Raw genomic sequence first — 21,306 nt, forward strand, 5'->3', positions numbered from 1 at the left:
AAAGTTTCGATGATATAAAAAAAAATCTGATTTTTTGATAAGTGTTCTACTTTTTAAATATTTGTGAATTGTTGCTATTAACAAATTTGCAATATTTGGCTTTTGGAAAACATCTCATCAGCAATGAAGCAATCATAACATGTGGCATTTAATACTAAAACTTATCAAGTAGTAACATCACCACTTGAGATATAGTGAAGCGCTGTGACTCGACCAAAAGTTAAAGTGTTCCTCAGCACAAAATAAAATGCTTATTAAGGTCAAGATTCTTAGATTAGTACGATATTGTCCAGTAACACTGACTGTCTGATTATGCCTTAGTAAGGTGGTACAGGTGCTCGGAATTTGGCTCCGGCATAGACTGCTACAGATCCTAATTCTTCTTCAATTCTGAGAAGCTGCAACAGAGAAATACCGTAAGCCAACTAATTCATCTTTGAAAAAAAACAATAATAATAACTAGGTGTAAGTCAACATGCTGAAACATGAATATTCAGGCCGGGAACTTGGCTATAAACTTATTTGTACAAACCTGGTTGTACTTAGCAAGACGTTCTGATCTGCAAGGCGCTCCGGTCTTTATCTGCCCCTGTTTCATGAGAATACACAGATTATGATTAGTAAAAAGGCAACGACACCCTTACGTGATCCAAACTAAACCTTCCCAACATATTTACCACCTCTTCATGCATCATATTGCAAAAGGGATAAAAAAAAAACACAGCAGCAGGGATTAGGATACTTACAGTGGCCAAGCCAACGGAAAGGTCTGCAATGAATGTATCTTCTGTCTCACCACTATAGCGAACAAACAGAGAATCATGTCATCCATGGTTTTCCAAATGTTGTAAAATTAAGTAAACACTCAACTAGAAAAGACAAGGAAGCACCTTCTGTGGCTTGCCATGACACCCCAGCCAGCACGCTTGGACATTCTTACAGCCTCGATACTTTCAGTAACAGAACCAATTTGATTCACCTGGTAAAAGTTAAAATACAAGGTTTAAAACTAGCTTTGCTGGTTCTAGTTACAATGAAAATACACTTTCTCCTTCATTCGTAACCTGTGTTGCATTGCATGGAAACATCTTAAATCCTATGTTTCTGATACTTTACGTTTTTAGAAAAGGTTCTTAAATTTCAAAACCAATTTGCAACTTATTCTTATAAAAAAATATCATTTCGCCATTTTCATTTCGGATTTTTTGTTTTGACATTTCACTTTGGATAACAACAAACTAGTGTAGACTAAACCTTCAATAGAAGAGCATTGCAGGTCTTCTCTCTAATAGCCTTCTCCACACGCTGCCATAAAATGATAACAAGTTTTTTAAATGTCATCATAACACAATAAGCCAAGACATTTGGATTGAATGAAGAATTGAGATTTGATCATTTACTCACCTTGGGGTTTGTGACTAGGAGATCATCGCCAACAATCTGCACTGGTTCACCCATTTCAGCTGTCATTTTTGAGTAATGCTCCCAGTCATCCTGATCAAATGGATCCTCAATCGACACAATTGGGTAATCAGCCACAAAGGACTTGTAGACATTCTTTAGACTGTCTCCTGAAATCTTTTCTGATCCATCATTGTTCTGTAACAAGAGGGTTCAAGGACTATTAAGACTTCTAACGTTAATCCAGTGGTTAAGCAGAACGAAAGTAGAAATGGAATTCTTAGGGGAATATGATGGACCAATACACATTACCTCTTCCTTGAAATTTAAGTCGTATGTCTTATCTTTGTTATCATAGAATTCTGAGGCAGCCACATCCATCCCAATCACGACCTGACAAAATTCCAAGAAATAAATAAGATAACTGGAAGATATTAATAGGGGCAATATCAGCCATCTATGTTGCACAGAAAAGAAACCTTAAAAACGGAAAACCCTCAAAAGAGAAATGACCAACAACATTTCTTATATGAATATGTTATAATAACAAAAATACACAGTTTCAAAAGGATTTCAAAATAAAAAACAAATTTTGAAACATAAGAATTGACAGTATCCGTGCAACATAGCCAACCATCAGTTATGAGGGCTACCTTTCCAGTGTATCCAGCTTTAGCTATGGCCGTCTTCAGCAGCTCAAGACCCTCTTTGTTTTCCTGCAAATCAAATATTTTGTTGCAAAAGATACAGTGTTCCAAAAGAACCATAAACTGTGGCTCATTTATGTCACCAGATATACAATTAAAGATTCATTCTTCGAATTACAACATAAAGCAGGCTTTCAAGCAACCAGAACATTTCTTTTATTTTAAAACTGCCACAAAATAATGATATGAGCAAATAATTTAGAACCTGAATATTAGGGGCAAAACCACCTTCATCTCCTACATTAGTGGCATCCTGTCCATACTTCTTCTTTATCACAGACTGAAAGTACGTGCAAGAAACTATCATAGTTATAAGAAAATCACAGTATGTAATTGCTATTCACAAGATCAATTTAGAAGAGAGAGCGATGAGCACCTTGAGGTGATGATACACTTCCACACCCATTTTCATGGCTTCCTTGAAAGATGAAGCCCCAACAGGAAGAATCATGAATTCCTGTACAAGAGGCGGATGTAAATAACACCCACAGAAACTGAACCAATTTAATTAAAACATGCTTTATGTTCATCAAAATTACCTGCATCGCCAGTTTATTTCCGGCATGGGATCCACCATTGATGACATTGAATGCGGGTACTGGCAGAACCAAGGTCTTGTTCCCAGCGAGATTAGCAATGTGCTGCAGGATGATACAAGACCACATTAAACCGCCAATAATTAGAATCAAGCAGCTGAAAAACACACTGTACCAGTACAACATATACCTGGTAAAGGGGGATCTTCTTAACAGCAGCACCAGCTTTACAAACAGCAAGAGACACTGCCAATATAGCATTTGCTCCAAGCTGGAATCATTTTTCAAGAAATAACCACAATCAACATGAATGAGAGAAAACAATGCATAGATAGATCCAAATCAAAAAAGTTTCTAAATATTCAAATAGTTGACTCAGGCAATGCTCGCATACTACCTTTTGTTTGCACCAACCCCATTCGTTAACTGTACCATCGATGTTTTGGACCATAAAATTATCAATTTGAGATTGTTCTGTTGGGTCCTGCAATTTATAAAATACAGAAAGGTACTAATACTTAGTAATCAGAAAATTATAACTAACATTCAGCAACCAGCTTCTTGAATCAAATCAATAATACATCATCAGTTGAAAAGTTCGGTATTACCTTGCCAATCAAGGCAGGGCCAATGATAGAATTCACGTTCCCCACAGCCTATAAGTGTAAACAGGTAAATATGTTAGATAATACACAAAAATTAGCAGGTACTGATAAATGGAAAAAAAAAAAACTGAAAATTATACTATAACATAGAAAAATTAAAAAATAAAAACCACCTTAAGAACACCTTTCCCAAGATAATCTGATCCTCCGTCTCTCAACTCTAGAGCTTCATAAATACCTTAATTTCACGAGAAAACAAATTAATTAACAATGCGATGGCAATGCAAATACTAAACTCTAGGATAGCACAAACACTTCATTCAATCAACGTAATATGTTTCTGTTTTGGAAATGTGTCGGTCACTTGATGTTTCGGACACAAAACTTCACTTGTACATAAAAAAAACCTTAAAATAAAGTTATAACATGTTGCGCCGTGTCCAAGTGTCCCGTTTGCTACCTAACTAAACTTTGATAATCGATAGAATTAATTGAGTAGTAAAAGTAAACAAATTAAAAATGAAAGAGAGAAATTTATTTTAATTACCAGTGGAAGCGCCACTAGGGACAGCAGCTCTAGCTAAGGTTCCATCAGAAAGGATGACATCAACCTGATATTTCAAATAAATTCATCAGTAAAACAATTAGGCAATGACGGGACAAATATCAGACGGTTAGAAATGTGAGAGTGAAACTTACTTCAACGGTGGGATTTCCACGGCTGTCATAAATTTGACGGGCTTTAACAACCTTAATAGTTGCCATTGTAATTTCCAAGTCGGACTGGGACAGCACCAGAGGGTTTTGTCTTGTTTGTTTCCTCTCAGTTAAAGCCAAACTGTTGTTTTTTTGTTACTGAGAAAAATGAGTTTGGATGGGTTAATGTAGGTGAAAATTAGGGTGGTTGGGTAGTAAATCATCAGCCGTTGATTTGCGGAAACGTGAGGGATGATTTACTTTTTCTGCACGTCCCATCAAATTGAATATGCGGAAACTGGGTGCCCGTATCCCAAGAAAGCACTACTCACTAGTGATTTTGGATGAATAAAAGGTTAATTCAGCTCTTGCATTTGTATTTTAGAATCAAATAAATTATTCTTAATTGTTTTGGTCAATTAAATCTCCAAGTTTGAATTTTGAGATAAAATTAGTCGAGCGTTTGAAATATACGGGATTACTTGACCTAAATTTATAGCATATGGAATTTAATTGATTAAAAAGTTAAAAGTAACTTATTTAACTTTAAAAAAAACAATTTGAAGTTCTAATTGATTTAAAATAAAATATAAAACTAAAAATAACTTAGCTGACCACAATTTTTAAAATTTTGGAAACTCAAAAGTCTTGAAAGTTACTGATGCTTTTTTCATGACCTTTTATTTTCCAAAATTTTGAGAGTGGTGGAGTCGATGGGTATAGAGAAGTTTTGAGCTGGCTACAGAAGACTCATTATCTTATTATCAAGTCAGATGCGATGGAAGTGGTGCTATTTGTGGATGCATATATCATTGTTGAGGATTGTATCAATAAAGCGAAGCGGTTTACTAATGTTTTATATTTTATCGTAAGACGATCTGTGAATCAGACTGCACGTGTTTTAGCATAAAAAACTCGTTCCATGTCAAGTCAATTAGAAGTGATTTTGCCACTTTTTTTACTTTCTCACTTTTGTAACTGCTTTAGATTATTATTAATGAAATTCCGCTTACTTTCAAAAAAAATGTGAAAAGTTAATTTATACCGCATGGGAACAAATTCATTTATGAATCCGGCGAATGAATGATGATTAACGTCTTGCAAATTTAATTTTAAAAATTATTAAATGTTATACATTCACTTCAAAGATGAATTATATATAAATAAATTTGTGATCTCGAAGAATCCGGTTACGTTTTTCTAAAGTTAATTTATTCACCTTAAAATGTTTTTTACTGCGATTGTATAAATTCATAATAGTATTACAATTTTATTTAAATAACGCCATAGAATTATAGTAAATTTATTTGCAATCAATAATGAAAAGTGTATTTTATCGATAGATGGTAAATTGTTTTTTCATATGGAACTCTGTTGGCCACATTAGCTGAAAAATTGTAGAATTTTAAAATGACAATTGAATTATTAAAAAAAGTTTAGTAGTGAATAAAATTAAGAGCTTTAAAAGAATGCGATAAAACAAAAAAAAAAAACTACCAAACATAACCGTTATCAATCTATATCTATATCTATACTATATATAAAAGCACGGATGGAGGGACATGCAAATTTACTGAATAATCCTTTTCAGTTTATTACTAAATAAAGGTTTTATAGTTATTAACTAATTAGTTATTTAATTAATTACTATTGTAATTAAAGTCCTAATTAGAATATGTAGCTAAATTATCTCCAATTTAATTGTTTTTTTTTTAAAATAAAAACTTCTATTAATCAAAAGCTGATTGATCAGCCAGTACATAGAATTTGATAATCGGAGGGACATGCCCCAACCAATTAGATAAACTAAAATAGTCATATGCTACCACATGAGATTTTCTATCGTAATTAAAACAACATATATGCATCTCAATTAAGCTAAAGTAGTCATGTGCTATCAAACTGATAATATTACAAAGCAAAGAGTTGTTGTTGAAGGCATCCATTACAACCTTTAAAATAAAGGGAATTAGATTAGCTTCGCTTGCCATGATAATACTAACTTTAATCGCACGACTGCTACAACTAGCAGCTATAACTTCATCATTAGAGCCCCTAATCATATCTTCAGTGACATATATCTTCTCTTGAACATTAAAGACATCATCTATACTGACGCAAAACTTACTGATATTTGGTGAAATCCGTCGTAAGATGGTGGCTATAATTGTTTTAGAGATCCAAATCGCTTGCATCGCAAAAAACAATTTCATCTCCAACGATGAAAAAAACTATTCTTAATTTCGATTAGAATAGATCTAATAAAATTAAGATACTAAGATAGAAAATAATTTCTAGATCTAGACCAAAATTGGCCAAGAAAGAAATTTTATTCAAAATTAAAGACAAAAACTATGGAAAAAGGCTAAAAAACTGAATTTGAGAGATCGGGGAGGTGATTTTTGGCCAAGAATGGCCAAAAATCACCTCCCAAATGAACAAAAAGATAAAACTTAATAGGGTTTGAGAGGTTTCTCAAAAGAGAGAGACGGCTAGATTTTTTTTTGTTTGCTGTTTTTGTTTTATCTCCAATTTAGTTTTTAGTATGTAAAAAATAACTAAATTGTCTACAAATTAGTAGGAATACCTATTTTTTAGTTTGATTTAACTACAAAATTTAAATATTGTATTTGGTCAATATATTATTATTTAAAATTCTGTCTTATTATTTTTAAGGATATTAGTAATAAAATTAAGTTAATTATTTAATTATGATTATTATAAAACCAAAATAAAAATAAATTCAGTATGGAAAAAAATTTAATAACCGAATATATTATATTTACTTTTACAAAAATTCTTATCTAATTTAATATTAATTATAAATAAAAAATTGATATAATTATAATAAATTTACTAATATGTACATTGACGAGTTATGTTACGAGCCACGTGCATAGCACGTAATGCGAAACTAGTAGTATTAAAAGAACGAATACAAGACCAAAGGGAGTTGGTTCAAGTGGTAAACGATGCCAAATCGCTTAAGTAAGGTCTCGGTAAATAAAATGTGAATATAGAAAATTTCCGCTGGCATACTCCCACCATGCCAGGTGAGCGACGCGGGCGGATCTGAATTAGTCAGGACAAAGCTCTAGAAACTGGATGGGTAACAAAAAAAAAAAACGAATACAAGCAGATGGGGTATCCCAGCGTGTCATCAGGTTTCCAATGATTCATCGCTACTATTATTATAACTAAACTAAATTAATGAATGAGTTAGAGCAGCCTAATTCATGGTTCTCTTTCCATAGACTTGCATATCCACCATTATTTATCCATAATACTGCCAACTACACACTTTATTAATTTAAATTAAATGGTCTTTATCTATTAAATATGTAAATTTAATTATGTCACACATGCATTATCAATGACAAGTCCATGATCCTACGCGATGCTTCACCTAATCATTTTTCATATGAAACATTCCCTTTGCACATACTGTTTCATGGCAGAATTCTATAAACTGATCACAATCATTTTAGTATTTGGCAAAGTTTCAGCGCAGAAATGAAATACTAGAATTTAAAGAATTATAGTTGGAATATGAGAAGGTTGTATGCAATGTTAGGTTCATGCTAAACGGACTTTTGAATTAGTTAAATGAATTCAAACCCCACATCCTAGTTGTCAACGAATCTCTCCTCCCAAAAAAATAAAAATAATGTACTCATACATTAACCATCATTAACTATAACTATATTAAATGTGTCCTTTCACACTCTAATCCTTAATTTCTGCTATAAAAGTGAATCCCTCCCCCAATTTTCTTCATCTAATTTTGTTGTTGTCGTGTTGAATTCAGTTGTGTTGCGTTTGATTACGATGTTGGATTCAACTCTGGAACTGATAACTCAAGTTGCTTCCAACTCTATATTTGTATTCTGCTTTTGCAATTTCATAATCGCTATGATACTCATAGGATCAAATTCGACAACGAATCCCGAGTTCAGGCAACGAAGTCAAGTTCCTATCTCAAATGGGAAGCAAGCAGTACCTATCGTGCATTCACTTGTAGAGGTTACTGAAGCATCGAATAATTCCAGACAAAAGCCCGTTTCCGATGTACGAGCATGTGTCAATGGTGACGACTTCGACAAAGACGGTGAAACCGATGAATTTCGAAGAAGAGTTGAAGAATTTATTGACAAAGTCAATAAAGGATGGAAGGCAGAGTCATTGAAGATATGATAAATACTTTAGTTTAATAAGTATAGAATATATAGTGGCAGAATTGCTCTATAGTATTTGAACATGAAATTTAGACAAGCTTGACGATCAAAAATCAAAAAAATACAAGTACAGACAGCTCGTTCAGTTTTGTATTCTTTATTTTCTTTCATTTTTCATACAACAGAATAGGATTCTGGTTCATGAATACGGCATTAAAAACGGTAATAGGGGACTGCAAACTTAGATAAGGACCACTAAAGAATACTACTTGACAATTCTTCCAATTTTATATGCTGAGATTCGATCATTAGTTTGGTACTTAAATTTCAAACTCAATTTAAATATATTTTCCAATTAGACTAAAAGGTTGTTTTGAACCTTTCCACAGATGTCGTTCAATAAAGCAACAAAAAACTGATAATATATCCTGTTGGGCGTGGAGTAGTAAAGTGTAACGCATGAGTCACCCGTAACTTTTTTTATTAGAATATAATAAAGATATCGTATTTCATAAAGCATTTAAAACAAATGTAATAATCCATATTTGATCCTTGTAGAGTTATTTCTCAAAGTTAAACTTTGTTCTTAATCCCAACGAAAATGTATCAGACAACAATCTATATAGATCACCACCTTCGGAGAAGTAGAAGTTCCCTAATGCCAATACCATTTTTTTTAATTCGTATTAGAGATTAGCATCTTTGACAAAATGAAGAAAATTTGGAGAGGTCATTATATCATCAATATACCATTCAATTCAGTTTTTTGCAAACTATAAAATAATTGATCAGATCAGAAGAATGACGCATCAGATTTCGGACACAAGTACTACAAAATACATTAACAAGATGACAACAGCACACAATCTTTCTAACGAAGTCCTACCTAAACCTAACAACAAAAGAGTACACTTCTGGGTCAAAATCCACATGATGTTAAAACCCTAATATGTTTGACAAGGTCGATGCTGTTGTCTCCGCAATAAAACGATCAAGATGATACAAACAGCAATCTAGACAACTGTTATCAGCTAGAAATTTCACAATTGGATAGGTCAAGACCTCTAGATCCATCTTCATGTGAAGAAGTTTTGTTGTCAGAAGCCGGGTTTCTAAAAGCCTGACTAGAGTTAAGTGAAGCTGAATTGTCTCCATGGTAATAAGAAGATGTCACCAGAACTGGCTTCACACTCCCGTATCCCGCTTTCATTGCTTCTGGAGAAACGATATTGACAGGACTCACAACCGGCGGGAGTTCAATCCTCTGGTTCTTGTGTTTCTGCTCCTGCTCGTGACCTTGCAGGAAACTGCCCACCACAACCTAATACACACAAGACAATTCACAAATAATGAATTTGAAGAAAAATTCTGAGCGGCAGATGCCAAAAAGTAATTACATGCGCATGCGAAACTGCCATCTATTGCGAAACTACTCTGTAAGGTTGTAACAAAATTATGTACCTGCACAGGTCCAGCAGCTATCAGTAGACCGGCAAGTCCACCACCCACGACACGACCATCAGGACCAGCCAAAGCCACACTCATCCCACCAGATCTACTCTTTGTTCCTCCGCTATCAGTTGGCATATAAGATCCAGACAAAGAAAGTATCTCAAAACGACCCTGAAAAAGAGAGAAGGATTGAGAGTTTTCACTCAAGGCAATGCCAACTCATTTAATGTATGCCATGCTAAAATAAGGAGGTATCATGCATAATATCATGTACTTATACCCTAAACAAGTTAAACATGGCCATGTCTAACAGGATAACATTCAAAATTCTAAAATCAAACCTAAAAACATGTATTATTTGAGAGAGACAAGATTCCCAGATATCCTCCTGATAATTATTCACTCATCTGATCTCTAATTAAACTTCACAGTTCTAATTCATAGATAGATTAATTTACAACGACAAAATGCATAGCATTACTCTGAAAAGAGTATTTGAAATTCAATCGTACTAAGTTGCACAGTAAACGACCAAAATGCCGCACCTCATATGTTAAAGTACCACCAGATGTAGTAGGTTGGCGAAGTGTAACATTTGAGATTGTACCATTTGCAGAAAGAATACAGATAGCACGAGCTCCTTGCTGAGAAAAGGACATGACCTTCATTGTAACATCCTACATCGAGAATAAACTATTGAGGAATGCTTGACATAATAAAAACTAATAACACGTTAAGACATCTGGAATCATCCTTTAAGCTATTATCAAGGGGAGCATGGACCAATACAGGTAACAAACACGATAATAAAGCATGAGAGATTGACACACAGCTAATGTCCGCCAGTATACAATTCTATTTACAGAGTGAATTCTTCATTTCATGATGAAGCTAAGGCCTTTTATTTCATTAAACATAAACCATGATATGTTGCAGTAATTGATCATCAAGGTGACTTGCTAGGTTCAAATTTGTGCATTTTGAAATCATTAGTTAGACAATAAAGAAAGAAAAAACTGCAATTGATTGACACAATACTGAATTCATTATATGAAACACCCAGTATAATCATAAATTTGATGCATACCTCACCAGCATTAACTGTGAGCACATGGGGGGTGAAATTTGCGCCGACAAAGTATGCAATTCTCTCCCCTACAACACAGAATTTCAACAAATCAGTAAACAAGCATAATAGAACCTCGCCGCAGATTCATGATCATTCCCAAGTATAAAAATGTGCAGTTTAACTTAACTAAGCCAAAATCTCAATCTAGTTGGGATCTACCAGAACCAGAAGGAATCTTTTTCTTAATTTAACTTTATTTAGCTCCAAAACATTCAAGAAACATTCAATAACATCTCAAATTAGTAGGTTCATAATTCAAATCTGAAAGTTAATGAAGCATGTAAAACAATAAACTTTTTACATCACCCTAACAAAAGAAACATATTTTACAAATTATATTAATAATAAAGTTTAAGCTCACAATCAGTATTATAAAATAAAATTGATCTCATGTGATAAAAAAAACATTACCAGGATGAAATGTAGATGTACCAACTATATATTGAACAAAATTTTATGAAAAGTAAACTCATACATAAACATATTCATCAGACTTTTGGTACTGGTACATTAGCCCACTTAATCTTCATTACCAGAATCAGCTGGCTTTAAATATAATTAACCAGAATAAGACAGATCTGGATCTAGTCATTACAGATTTTCCTTAGCAAACAAAAAATTCTCTGTGATTTTCTTGCAGACTCTGTGCTCTATATTTTTACTCCTGAGGAAAGGCAAGAAAAGTACAGTATTCCATCTAGAAAGAAAAAAAGATTCCTCCTGATCACAGTGTCATCATCAAAATATCACCTCCACCATAAATTCCAGATATGGGAACAGAAAAAAACTCAGAGCCAAAATGGTCCCACTCTCACTCTCACTCACATCGAACCCAACAAAAAATATACTCACTCAAATCAGAAGACAAAACCCAAAAAGATTAATCTAGATTCTAGACCCACTCTAAAATTTAACATTAAAAATTCATTCAAGCAAGGTATTTGACAATTAGATTAAACATTTGCATAACAAAAAAAAAACAGTAACTAATTTACCTGTATTTTCGTATTCAAATTTGTGTTGCTTCTTGACCGACTCCAAAGGCCGCCCTCTACCCCGTTTCCAAGAAGAAGAAGAGGAAGAAAAATCTCCGGCAAGCGGAATAGACGACGATATTGGCATCGGCGACAATGCCGGTACTAATGCACCATCCTGAGCATATTTTCTCGGCCTGCCTCTTTTCTTCTTCCCCGTCGAGTCCCCACCAACCGGCGGTGAGACAGTCACTGGGGGCCCACCAAAGTGAATAGTGTTAGGGTTTGGATTAGAATCAGAATTAAAACTAAGATTAGGGTTAGGGTTAGAAATTGGATTAGAGTTGGGATTGGAGTTAAGATTCGGGTTAAGATTCGGGTTAGGGATAGAATTATCAGGTATGGGGGCCACTCTATAACTCTCTGGAGCTTCATTTCCCTTCACCGTCAACCCTGAACCACTACTACTTATTATTACTCCCTCTTTAACAGCTTCCATTACTTAAAATAAATTTTAAAACCCTAAAACCACTAAAACCCAGCTAATACTCAACAAAAAATAATCAAAAAAATTCTAGTTCCAGAACTCGAATTACAACACTTAAAATAAAATCAGAGCTTGTATGAAACAGCTTCAAGTATCAGAAACAAAATAATTAACAAAATGGCAGATTACAGGGTTTCTGTGACTGAAACTTCCGCCATTGCAGAGGTTGTACAGAGCTGCTTCAATGATGACATGATTCTGAGACAGAAAAAAATTTCACCAGGGTACAAAAAAATTACAGTGAAAATATTAGAAATTAATATTTTTGATTACAGATTTTTTAGATGAGAAATGAATTTTAGGGTTTTTGGAAGAAAAGGGGGAGAAACAAATAAAGTAGGAAAAATATTGGAAATTAAAATTAAATGTAAGAAAAGGTATAGAATCGATATAATATTGTGAATTTAATTAATAATTAATATTTTAATTGCAAAATTCAAAGTATAAATTTTGGTTAATAAATGGTTCAAGTCCGTCTTGAAAATTTAATTTTTGATTTAAATAATGAAATGGCAGAGATAGTAAATTTTAAAATATTTGAATAATAATGAAAAAGGGGTTTATTTTTAATTATTTTGAAAACTGTAGCATTTTAATTAATTTTTAAAGCTGGAAAGTTAAGTTTGGAGAGCATGCCATTTTGCCAACCACTGACATCTTCTTTAGCTTTTCAGTTCAATTAACGTTTGACCATAACAAAGACAAAATTTAATTTTGTTGCCCTCCAACTTGCGGTGGAACACTTCATCCAATCAACATATTCCGTTTTAAAAACCTAATGTTCCGTTTTAAAAACGTACGGGACATTTGCCGTTTTGTACACAAAACACAGTCCATTTCGTAATCATATCGGACACTTAATATTTCAGATACCAAATTTCAAATGTTCTTATGTCTCGTTTTCCGTTTTCGTGCTACCTACTCTACTGTTAATGCCATGCAAAACTACCTGTTTTAGAGCAGCAGCTGTTTTGCCCAGAAACAGTCACCTGACCAAAAACAGTAACCTGGCATTCAAAATATAAGGCTTCCGTTGCAATTGAGGTTGAACGAAAAATAATCAAGAAATCATTATTTTTAATTCATTAAAAAGTATTTATTAGTATACTAATAGGAGTGATACAATGCAATTATAATCTAATATACAGAAAGAAGAAAAAGCTAAGGCATACTCATAGTCATGCCTATACTATAAAATTCTGGAAAAAGAACACCTAAGCTGATATTGTAGCTGGAAACCCCATGGTGAAGACAAAATCAAGAAAGCTTTGTATTCATTATAACTTGCATACTATTACATTTTATCGAATAAATATCACTCATTTTTCTCTACAGTTAAATATGAACTATATTCTAATATTTGAACCAAAAATAGAACAAGGCCTTAACAACACAGAACACTAACAGCCGATACATTGCTGCAGATGATATCTCAAGAAGACTTTTTGTCTCCCTGCTGAAAATTATCAAAATGCAGAGGACTAGGCTAATCTCGGCTCTACAATTACCCGACTCTCACTAAACAAGTTGTGGTTTCACTTACAGAAGTGAGACTCGAGACTGTTTTGCGACAGAAAGACGGCAGTCTCACGAGGAAGAACTTGAGTTGCTCTCAAATTCCACCCTTATTATTTCAAGTACAAGTTCATTCCAGGTATCAACTGGACCTGGCATGCACCAATGTAAGCAATCCTGCGGCGGAGGCCTTCCATCTGGTCCGCGTTTCGTAACTTTATTGGGATCAGGGCTTCGATATGGACCCGGATGCCCATCATGGCGATAACTGAAAGGTTTGGTGATATCCAACAACCTCAACTTTGATTTATTGGTTCCCTTCTTAATCGCACTATCAAAAGCTGTTACCTGTTTCTTGTGCATTGTATCTGTAAAGCCATTTTCCACCAATTCTCCTGGCGAAAGAGGTTTCACCTTTCCTGTGCATGATCCCCCAGTATTCCAGGCGCCACCTTCGTAATGATCGGGTGAATAGGTACGCAAAATTGTAAGTCCAGTGTAATTCGGATGGGTAGCAATAGAAGTGAGAATTGTCTCGGTAGATATCCCGAATGCTTCAACATTGTTAACCTTCATAGGACGAGACTTGTCGGGCCACCACAACTGGCCTCCGACGACTTCATTGTTCAAGACATATACGGACTGCTTGGCAAACCAATGGCCAGAAGAAAGTACTATGACATCAAAAGTCGGGATGTACTGCATAAAATCCTCATCTGGAGCATCTAGGTGGAGCTTGACAACACCCTCCGGAGCGAAGTCGATAGCTTCTGATGCTTTATGAACAAGCCAAGACGACCATATTCGAACAATCATGGTCGATGTTGAGCGGAAGTAGTATCGTTGCATTCTTTTATTTCCCCGATTTTTTGGAACTTCTACCTGAAAATAGATAAGAAATACATAAATCAGAAACATACTTCAGAACTCTTAGAGCAAGCAATCAAGTGTCCTATGAATCACAACTTTTCATGTCATGTTAGAACCGTCATTTCAATTCACAACTGATTACCAACATGCATGAGAACCATCAAAGCAGGCAACTAAGTGTACTAAGAATCACAATCTGAAAAATACAGAGAAGGCGTCAAAGCTGGATTCACCAAAAAACACGTGAGAAGCTTAAGAATCTCCAAACGACATTAGTTCAAAGTTCTAGCAACTACCAAATATTAACCCATGGTTAACAAGAAAACTCAAAGAGATATTTCATCAGTTACATTGATAATACAAGCAGTTTGCAGAAATATGGGCCAAAATATTTCTGAAGATCGCCGAAAAATATGGATAAACTCGCCTGCCAGAGGAGGCACAACATTGATTCCATCTGGTTGCGAGCAACAGAATCACCAACAAAAGCTAGAGTTTTGCCCCTCATCAAATTTAGAAACTTCTTTCCATCAAACCGTGGAAGATCACACTGAGAGGGTTTCCAACGCCAATTCTCATATTCCTGGTCAGGCCTCCCATTCCCCTGACAGTTCTGCATCTGAGTCAGGACAGGGCATGTGTTGTTTGTATATACGGGTCCCATTGGATCATAAAACCAGCTTCCATCGTACAGATCACAAGCTACAGATCAACAAAATCAAAGGTCATGATATAGAGAAGAAGAAAAGATACCGGCAAATAAAACTTTCTATACAAACAAACTTTCATAACTCTGTTATGTGAACATTCATTTGCACTTAAAAATAAGCATGTTTTTCCACACAACTTTCATAGCTCTAATGTTTCCTAAAACAAACCAGTGACGATAGGTAGGTTATAAGCTGTTCGTGCAGAATGAATAACACATCCAAAATGCATTGCATCCTCCACTAATCATCAGTGCAGCATAAAGTAGACAGTTAAAGCACTACTATTGGAGAACAAAACTCAAACTTACAATTAAGGAAGATGTACAGTCTAAAAATTAAGGAAGGTCCATGTTAGACGATAACTATCCTCCTGTTTAAGGCTCTTTGACTTCCCCATCCCTTGCATTGTCTGACAGTAGGTATTTTGAGCAACCTCTTTGAACCTTGTAGGTAGGCCAATGCAATTCAACTTAAGTGCTTAAATTTCAGAATGTGGGTGTAGATCCATATATTTCTAGAGCTAGCAGCTTAAAATAAGCAGGTTGTAGTTTACAAAGGACTGCCATTAACCTATTTACTGATAGACCTTGAACACAAAAATGAAATGAAAGCTAAATGGTGGACCAACAATTAGTCAAATCACTGAATGATGGAAAATAAGAAAAAGTAGATGGAATGTCAATATACAGCAGTTAGAGAAATTAATCATACCAGCAGATAACCAAACAGAAACTCCAGCATACATCTAAACATAATCCACCAAATCTAAATTACTAGGAGTAAGTTCCCATACTCATAAAAATGAAGCAAGTCAAACCTTAATGAAAGACGAGCAATAAATTTATCTAAAATATCACAAAAAGGTACCTGAATAATCAGAAATACTCTTGGTTCCATTGTTGGAAACATTAGATATAGCTGACTCAGCCTCCGATCCATCATCCGAAGAATCAACTGGCCTAATTTCATCTGATCCTTTCACTACGTTACCAGATGCATTATCCGTCGCAAAATCTCCTCCATCACCGGACACAACTGAATTATCCTTTTCCTTATCCCCGACGTTCACCGCCAGATTGGGCTCAGAACTTTTATCACTGACATCTACACTACCATTAAAACTGCTAGAACTAACAGGTATCTCTAAACTAGACCCAGAAGGAGAGTTCTTAATAGTCAAATCTTCATTACTATCAAGACGGTTTATATTAGTATCGGGACGGACAGGTAAAACCAAATTATCACTAACATTATCAACACCATAAAAATACTGATGAACAGTGGATCCTATAGGGTAAGAAACAAGAAGCACAGAAGCAAAAATCAAGAAAATTGCTAAGCCTCCTACTGAGACAGCAATTGAAGAAATTGACCGTGGAAATACCACTAATCCTCCAAAAATTCCCTTTGGAGAATCCAAAGTCATTGTCTTTTTTAATTATTTTTACCAAATATAATACTAACACATCTGGAATTGAATAAAAAACTAATCTTTAACACTAATTGTTGAAAGTGACCAACAACCCACAAACGAAATCTAACCAATTTTTAATCACTTTACTGCAGATTTAATCTTCAATTTGATGATCAAAATTAACCTGAGAAAAATATAAAGATTAAGAATTTATTAAACGATAACGGAATTTAACAGAAGTTAACAAAGAAATTCAAGATAATTGAACCGAATTGAACAAAAATAGAAGATTCTAACGATGTTAAGCATCGAACACTTACTAATTTAATTCAAAACAAGAATTAAAAAACAAATTCCTGAAAAATTTGCATCTAAATTTTTTCAATTATCCAAAACTAATCCAAAATTAGTGCAATTCAATAACTCTTTAAAGATCCTCAATGGATCAGCGACACGAAAAAAAAAAGAATAAATCTTTAAAATTCGTTAAAAACTAATTTACAGTTCCGACGAGAAAAAGGAAAATAAAACCAAATAATTAGAGAAATCCAAGTCAAGCAAATTACAGCATTGAGGGAATTGAAGCGTGCATCGAAACGGTGTCGTTTCAGTTTCTTTGTATGGCGTACAAGCGTAGGTATAACCACGAGGTTTGTAGAGTGAAGATGAAGAAAGAATTAAAATTCTTGGATCAGGGGAAGAATGGGAATTTTAATTATTAAAAGAAAAGACTTTTTTTTTTGAAATCTGAGATGAAATAAGCGATAATTGCGGAATTCTACCGATATTCAATCTTGTTCTTGTTCAGGTGGATGAGCCGCAGACAATCTAATTTACTAAACTACCCTGCACATGGCTTCTACACGATCTGGCATTTTCGGGTAAATAACATGTGATGGTTCTTACTTCTTACAGTGTTGGGAGTTCCACGTTGCACCGTCGTTCTGCTTGTCTGAATTCTGAAAAACTTAATGACTCAACTGCTCCGTGTGTTAGTTGGGGTAGTTACTGATGTGTGTAGAGTAACATTTGGGTGTATGCATTCACAGATTAATAACTGTCTGTCTTAGTGTGACTTCATTGATTTAGGATATGTGTTTAATTCTTATATGAGGAAATAAAAAAAAATTGAGAAATTTAATTATCAATTTATATGAGTATTATTTTCACAATACTATATTTGTATACATTTTAAGGGAACTAAAGTTTAATATAGTACTAGTTTATATGTTACATTCAATATTACACTTTGGGATTGTCGAATTTGATCGACTATTTATTATTAGCATATTTACACTGGAATATTTTATTATTATATTTAAGGCATGCTGTGGAATATTTTCAGCTACTTAAGTTATTTACATTAGAACTGTATTATAAATTGCTAGACTTAGGTTGGAGTCTCGGTTGCCCCCGAGCAGTTTTCTGCAGGTTTAAACGTTTATTTGATTTCCGCAAGGCTTGCTACGGGTTTTGGTACAACCATACCCATACCCTAGCGCCGGTCACGATTCATGAAATTGGGCCGTGACAGACTCGTGCAATAAACTTGACATTTTTTGTTTCTTTTGAGATGTCAGATATTTGTATGGATGCCATCCTACATAAAGTAAAGAACAATAATAAAATATATATAAACACACGATGGTCAAAAAATAGATATTTGTTCAAATATTTCATCATAAACAACATTTTTTGTAAAGTTCATACAATTGTAAGTTTCATCTTTTTGATTTTTGTGGATTAGAATTCCAATTCCATTTTTATTTGTAACTCTGGAAAGTGCAACATATAATTGACCATGAGTAAATACAGGATTATCTAAATATATTCCAATTTTATTTAAAGTTTGTCCTTAACTTTTGTTTATCGTCATACAATAACAAATTTTAATAGGAAATTGTCTTCGTTTTAAAGTAAACGGCCATCTTTTTTCTGTTGTAGATAAAACAATTCGAGGAATGAAAACATTTTCTCCGGCAAAAGAACCATTAATAATTTTAGCCTCAATTACTCGTATTCCAAGTTGAACAATTATTAATCTAGTACCATTACATAGACCTATTGATGGATTTAAATTTCTTAACAGCATTATAGGGGCATTTATTTTTAGATGTAATTCGTGTTGAGGAAATCCATTGAAATTAAGGGTATTCAAAAATTCTGTCGGATAAAGTAATTCTAATTCTTCCTTATTAGGAGTATTACTACATATATTATCAAAGCTATAATAAATTTGTTCATTTTCAGGCAAAAGGTCGATCATAGCTGTATTTATTTTATCTACAATTTCATTTCTAGGACATACAATTGCTCTTTCTTTTAAATATATTATATTTGTATAATTTTTTTCAAATTCAGTGTAAACATGATTTATAATACTATATATTGGATTATCATCATAATTAATTAGAAATTGTCGAGGTATTTCGATCCAATTATTTTCATCATCGAATATGTGAATATTTTTACTAATAATTTGACCGTCTCCAATGGCAAGTAGCCATTCAGCAAAAGATATATTAATTGAAGTTATATTCTCATCTTGATTGTGATCTAATCTCATATTTTTTTTTAATTTATAAACCTTAAAATTTTTCCAAATTAAAGATTTGGTTAATGAAGCTTGAAGTATATCTTCTTTTGATCCTTGTGGGATGACAGGCAATATTTGTCGAAAATCACCTCCAAGTAAAATTGTTTTCCCACCAAAAGGTAAATGACTTTTATCAAATTCAGATGATGATAGAACATCACGCAATGATCTATCAACCGCTTCAAAACAATTACGGTGATTCATTGGAGCTTCATCCCATATTATTAAAACAGCTTCTTTTATTAGTTCAGCCAACTGCGTTCCTTTTTTAATTTCACAAGTTGAACATTCATTTAAGTTGATAGGTATTTTAAATCTAGAATGAGCAGTTCGACCCCCAGGCAACAACAAAGCAGCTATTCCTGATGATGCAACAACGATGACTATTTTACTTTCTGAACGAAATTTATATATGATTGTCTGGTATAAATAAGTTTTTCCAGTGCCACCATGACCATAAATAAAAAATTGTTTTCCTTTATTATAAAAAACAGAATCTATAACATCATTGAATATTATTTTTTGTTCAGTATTTAAAGTGACAATCATCTCATTATATTTTATTTTCATCTCTGAAACGTCAAAAGCTAACTCTTCAAGTACTAATTTATTTGTCTGATCATTTAATAAAATATTGTTAACCAACGGCAAATTATAATCTGCAAGTGAATATCCGTTACGATTTATGAGTTTTTCTAATTCAATGAGTACATATGTCTTTAATTGTTCATTAGAAATTGATAAATTTGGCAATCCTAAATTTCTTGACATATTATATTGTATGTCATCAGCAAAATCTTTCCAGAACATATTGAACAGTTTATTAGGGTCACTAACCTCACAAAACAATAAAAGAACGACAAATAAACGCCTCAATTGATTAGATGTAGCCCATAAGATTGATTCTTTAATTACTTGAATCCATTCTTTATCATCGCCTAATAATCCATAAGCTACACATGTTGATTGAAATGTTTCATATCTTATCCCATTAATAGTTTTGACTTCATCATAGTTTTTTGGTCCTTTTACAATGTTAAGAAGCATGCGGAGATAATAAAGTTCTCCAGAGTTAGGATGTACAAATGCAATTCTTCCTATTACATGTCCTTTTTTTCTTTTATGCCACATTTTATTTCTAGAATCCCATGTCCATTGTGTAGGAAATTGAATATATGTTAGATGACGTGCTTCTTCAAATAAATCATTTGCTGTCATCCATTCAGTTAGCATTGTTTTTGTATTATAATTATTATTTAGCAATTGATTGATACTTGTATTTTCACCGAAATATACAATATTTTTATTTGGCAAATGTACTGCCAATCTTTCAACAGCAGGCTCTCTATGATGAATTGGAAATTCAAAAATCCTCCAAGCAGCTTCACACGGAGAAATATAACGACAATCTAAGTAGCTTTTAACTTCATCTCTTTCAATATTATTGGTATTTGTATTTTGGTCTATTGGATTATTTGTTTCAATAACTGCTCGAATTCTATCTGATCCTTTACTAATATATTTGAAAAGGTATTTTACTAATGAAGAATAACAACAGAACTCAGTATTGAGATGTGCTTCATAGTCCATCAATAATTTTCTGTTATATGGAACAACAAAACGATTATCAATTTTTATACCATTTTTCTCAACAAAATTATTATCGTTTCTTCGTTTGTAAGTAGCAAATCCATTTTGGTCAATAAAAGTTTCAGTATTAAATTTTTTTGGATAATATTTTGAACAATTTCCATTACGCATGCAAGGTGACTTTATATTTATGTTACCACATGGTCCATGTATCATGAATTTAGTTACTAAGTTATAGCATAGAGGGTCAGTGTTTTTATCAGGTAACTCTGCACAAATAAAAGTATCTATTTCATTCACACTCATAGGTTTTTGTTTCAAATTTAACCATATTAAACAATGTATGTGTGGTAAGCCTCTTTTTTGAAATTCTACGGTATATAAAAATG

At 33.5% G+C, this 21,306-nt stretch overlaps 3 protein-coding genes across 3 annotated transcripts; all 3 read right to left on the reverse strand.

The window, feature by feature from the left end:
• Positions 1–124: 124 nt before the first annotated feature.
• LOC126675474 (enolase) lies at positions 125–4,164 on the reverse strand. The gene is made up of 17 exons (XM_050370122.2): positions 3,949–4,164; positions 3,797–3,860; positions 3,423–3,487; positions 3,253–3,300; positions 3,042–3,128; positions 2,835–2,915; positions 2,648–2,749; positions 2,485–2,565; positions 2,314–2,388; positions 2,055–2,117; positions 1,714–1,794; positions 1,405–1,599; positions 1,255–1,305; positions 891–979; positions 747–798; positions 533–589; positions 125–398 (listed from the first exon to the last, which is right to left on the reverse strand). The coding sequence occupies exons 1-17, from the start codon at positions 4,012–4,014 to the stop codon at positions 318–320; spliced, it is 1,338 nt and encodes a 445-aa protein (XP_050226079.1). The 5' UTR covers positions 4,015–4,164; the 3' UTR covers positions 125–317.
• Positions 4,165–8,911: 4,747 nt separating this feature from the next.
• On the reverse strand, positions 8,912–12,568 carry LOC126675107 (AT-hook motif nuclear-localized protein 7-like). The gene is made up of 5 exons (XM_050369690.2): positions 11,697–12,568; positions 10,660–10,727; positions 10,118–10,249; positions 9,582–9,743; positions 8,912–9,441 (listed from the first exon to the last, which is right to left on the reverse strand). Exons 1-5 carry the CDS (start codon positions 12,172–12,174, stop codon positions 9,148–9,150), a joined length of 1,134 nt encoding a protein of 377 aa, XP_050225647.1. The 5' UTR covers positions 12,175–12,568; the 3' UTR covers positions 8,912–9,147.
• Positions 12,569–13,468: 900 nt separating this feature from the next.
• On the reverse strand, positions 13,469–17,646 carry LOC126673636 (protein YLS7). The gene is made up of 4 exons (XM_050367853.2): positions 17,298–17,646; positions 16,185–16,915; positions 15,035–15,309; positions 13,469–14,619 (listed from the first exon to the last, which is right to left on the reverse strand). The coding sequence occupies exons 2-4, from the start codon at positions 16,741–16,743 to the stop codon at positions 13,810–13,812; spliced, it is 1,644 nt and encodes a 547-aa protein (XP_050223810.1). The 5' UTR covers positions 16,744–16,915; positions 17,298–17,646; the 3' UTR covers positions 13,469–13,809.
• Positions 17,647–21,306: the final 3,660 nt, after the last annotated feature.

This window comes from Mercurialis annua, linkage group LG3, assembly GCF_937616625.2.
Source record: "Mercurialis annua linkage group LG3, ddMerAnnu1.2, whole genome shotgun sequence".
Taxonomy (NCBI): Eukaryota; Viridiplantae; Streptophyta; class Magnoliopsida; order Malpighiales; family Euphorbiaceae; genus Mercurialis; species Mercurialis annua.

Excerpts from the sequence above, each read along its gene's own strand:
- LOC126675474 (XM_050370122.2), bottom strand. The coding sequence starts at position 4,014 with ATGGCAACTATTAAGGTTGTTAAAGCCCGTCAAATTTATGACAGCCGT. Across the intron at positions 2,389-2,484 it reads AAGTGTATCATCACCTCAAG|TCTGTGATAAAGAAGAAGTA; the intron begins GTGCTCATCGCT and ends ACGTACTTTCAG. Across the intron at positions 1,600-1,713 it reads ACTTAAATTTCAAGGAAGAG|AACAATGATGGATCAGAAAA; the intron begins GTAATGTGTATT and ends CTCTTGTTACAG.
- LOC126675107 (XM_050369690.2), bottom strand. The coding sequence starts at position 12,174 with ATGGAAGCTGTTAAAGAGGGAGTAATAATAAGTAGTAGTGGTTCAGGG. Across the intron at positions 9,744-10,117 it reads GTGGTACTTTAACATATGAG|GGTCGTTTTGAGATACTTTC; the intron begins GTGCGGCATTTT and ends TCTCTTTTTCAG. Across the intron at positions 9,442-9,581 it reads TAGCTGCTGGACCTGTGCAG|GTTGTGGTGGGCAGTTTCCT; the intron begins GTACATAATTTT and ends TGTGTGTATTAG.
- LOC126673636 (XM_050367853.2), bottom strand. The coding sequence starts at position 16,743 with ATGACTTTGGATTCTCCAAAGGGAATTTTTGGAGGATTAGTGGTATTT. Across the intron at positions 15,310-16,184 it reads GAGTATTTCTGATTATTCAG|CTTGTGATCTGTACGATGGA; the intron begins GTACCTTTTTGT and ends GTTGATCTGTAG. Across the intron at positions 14,620-15,034 it reads TGTTGTGCCTCCTCTGGCAG|GTAGAAGTTCCAAAAAATCG; the intron begins GCGAGTTTATCC and ends ATCTATTTTCAG.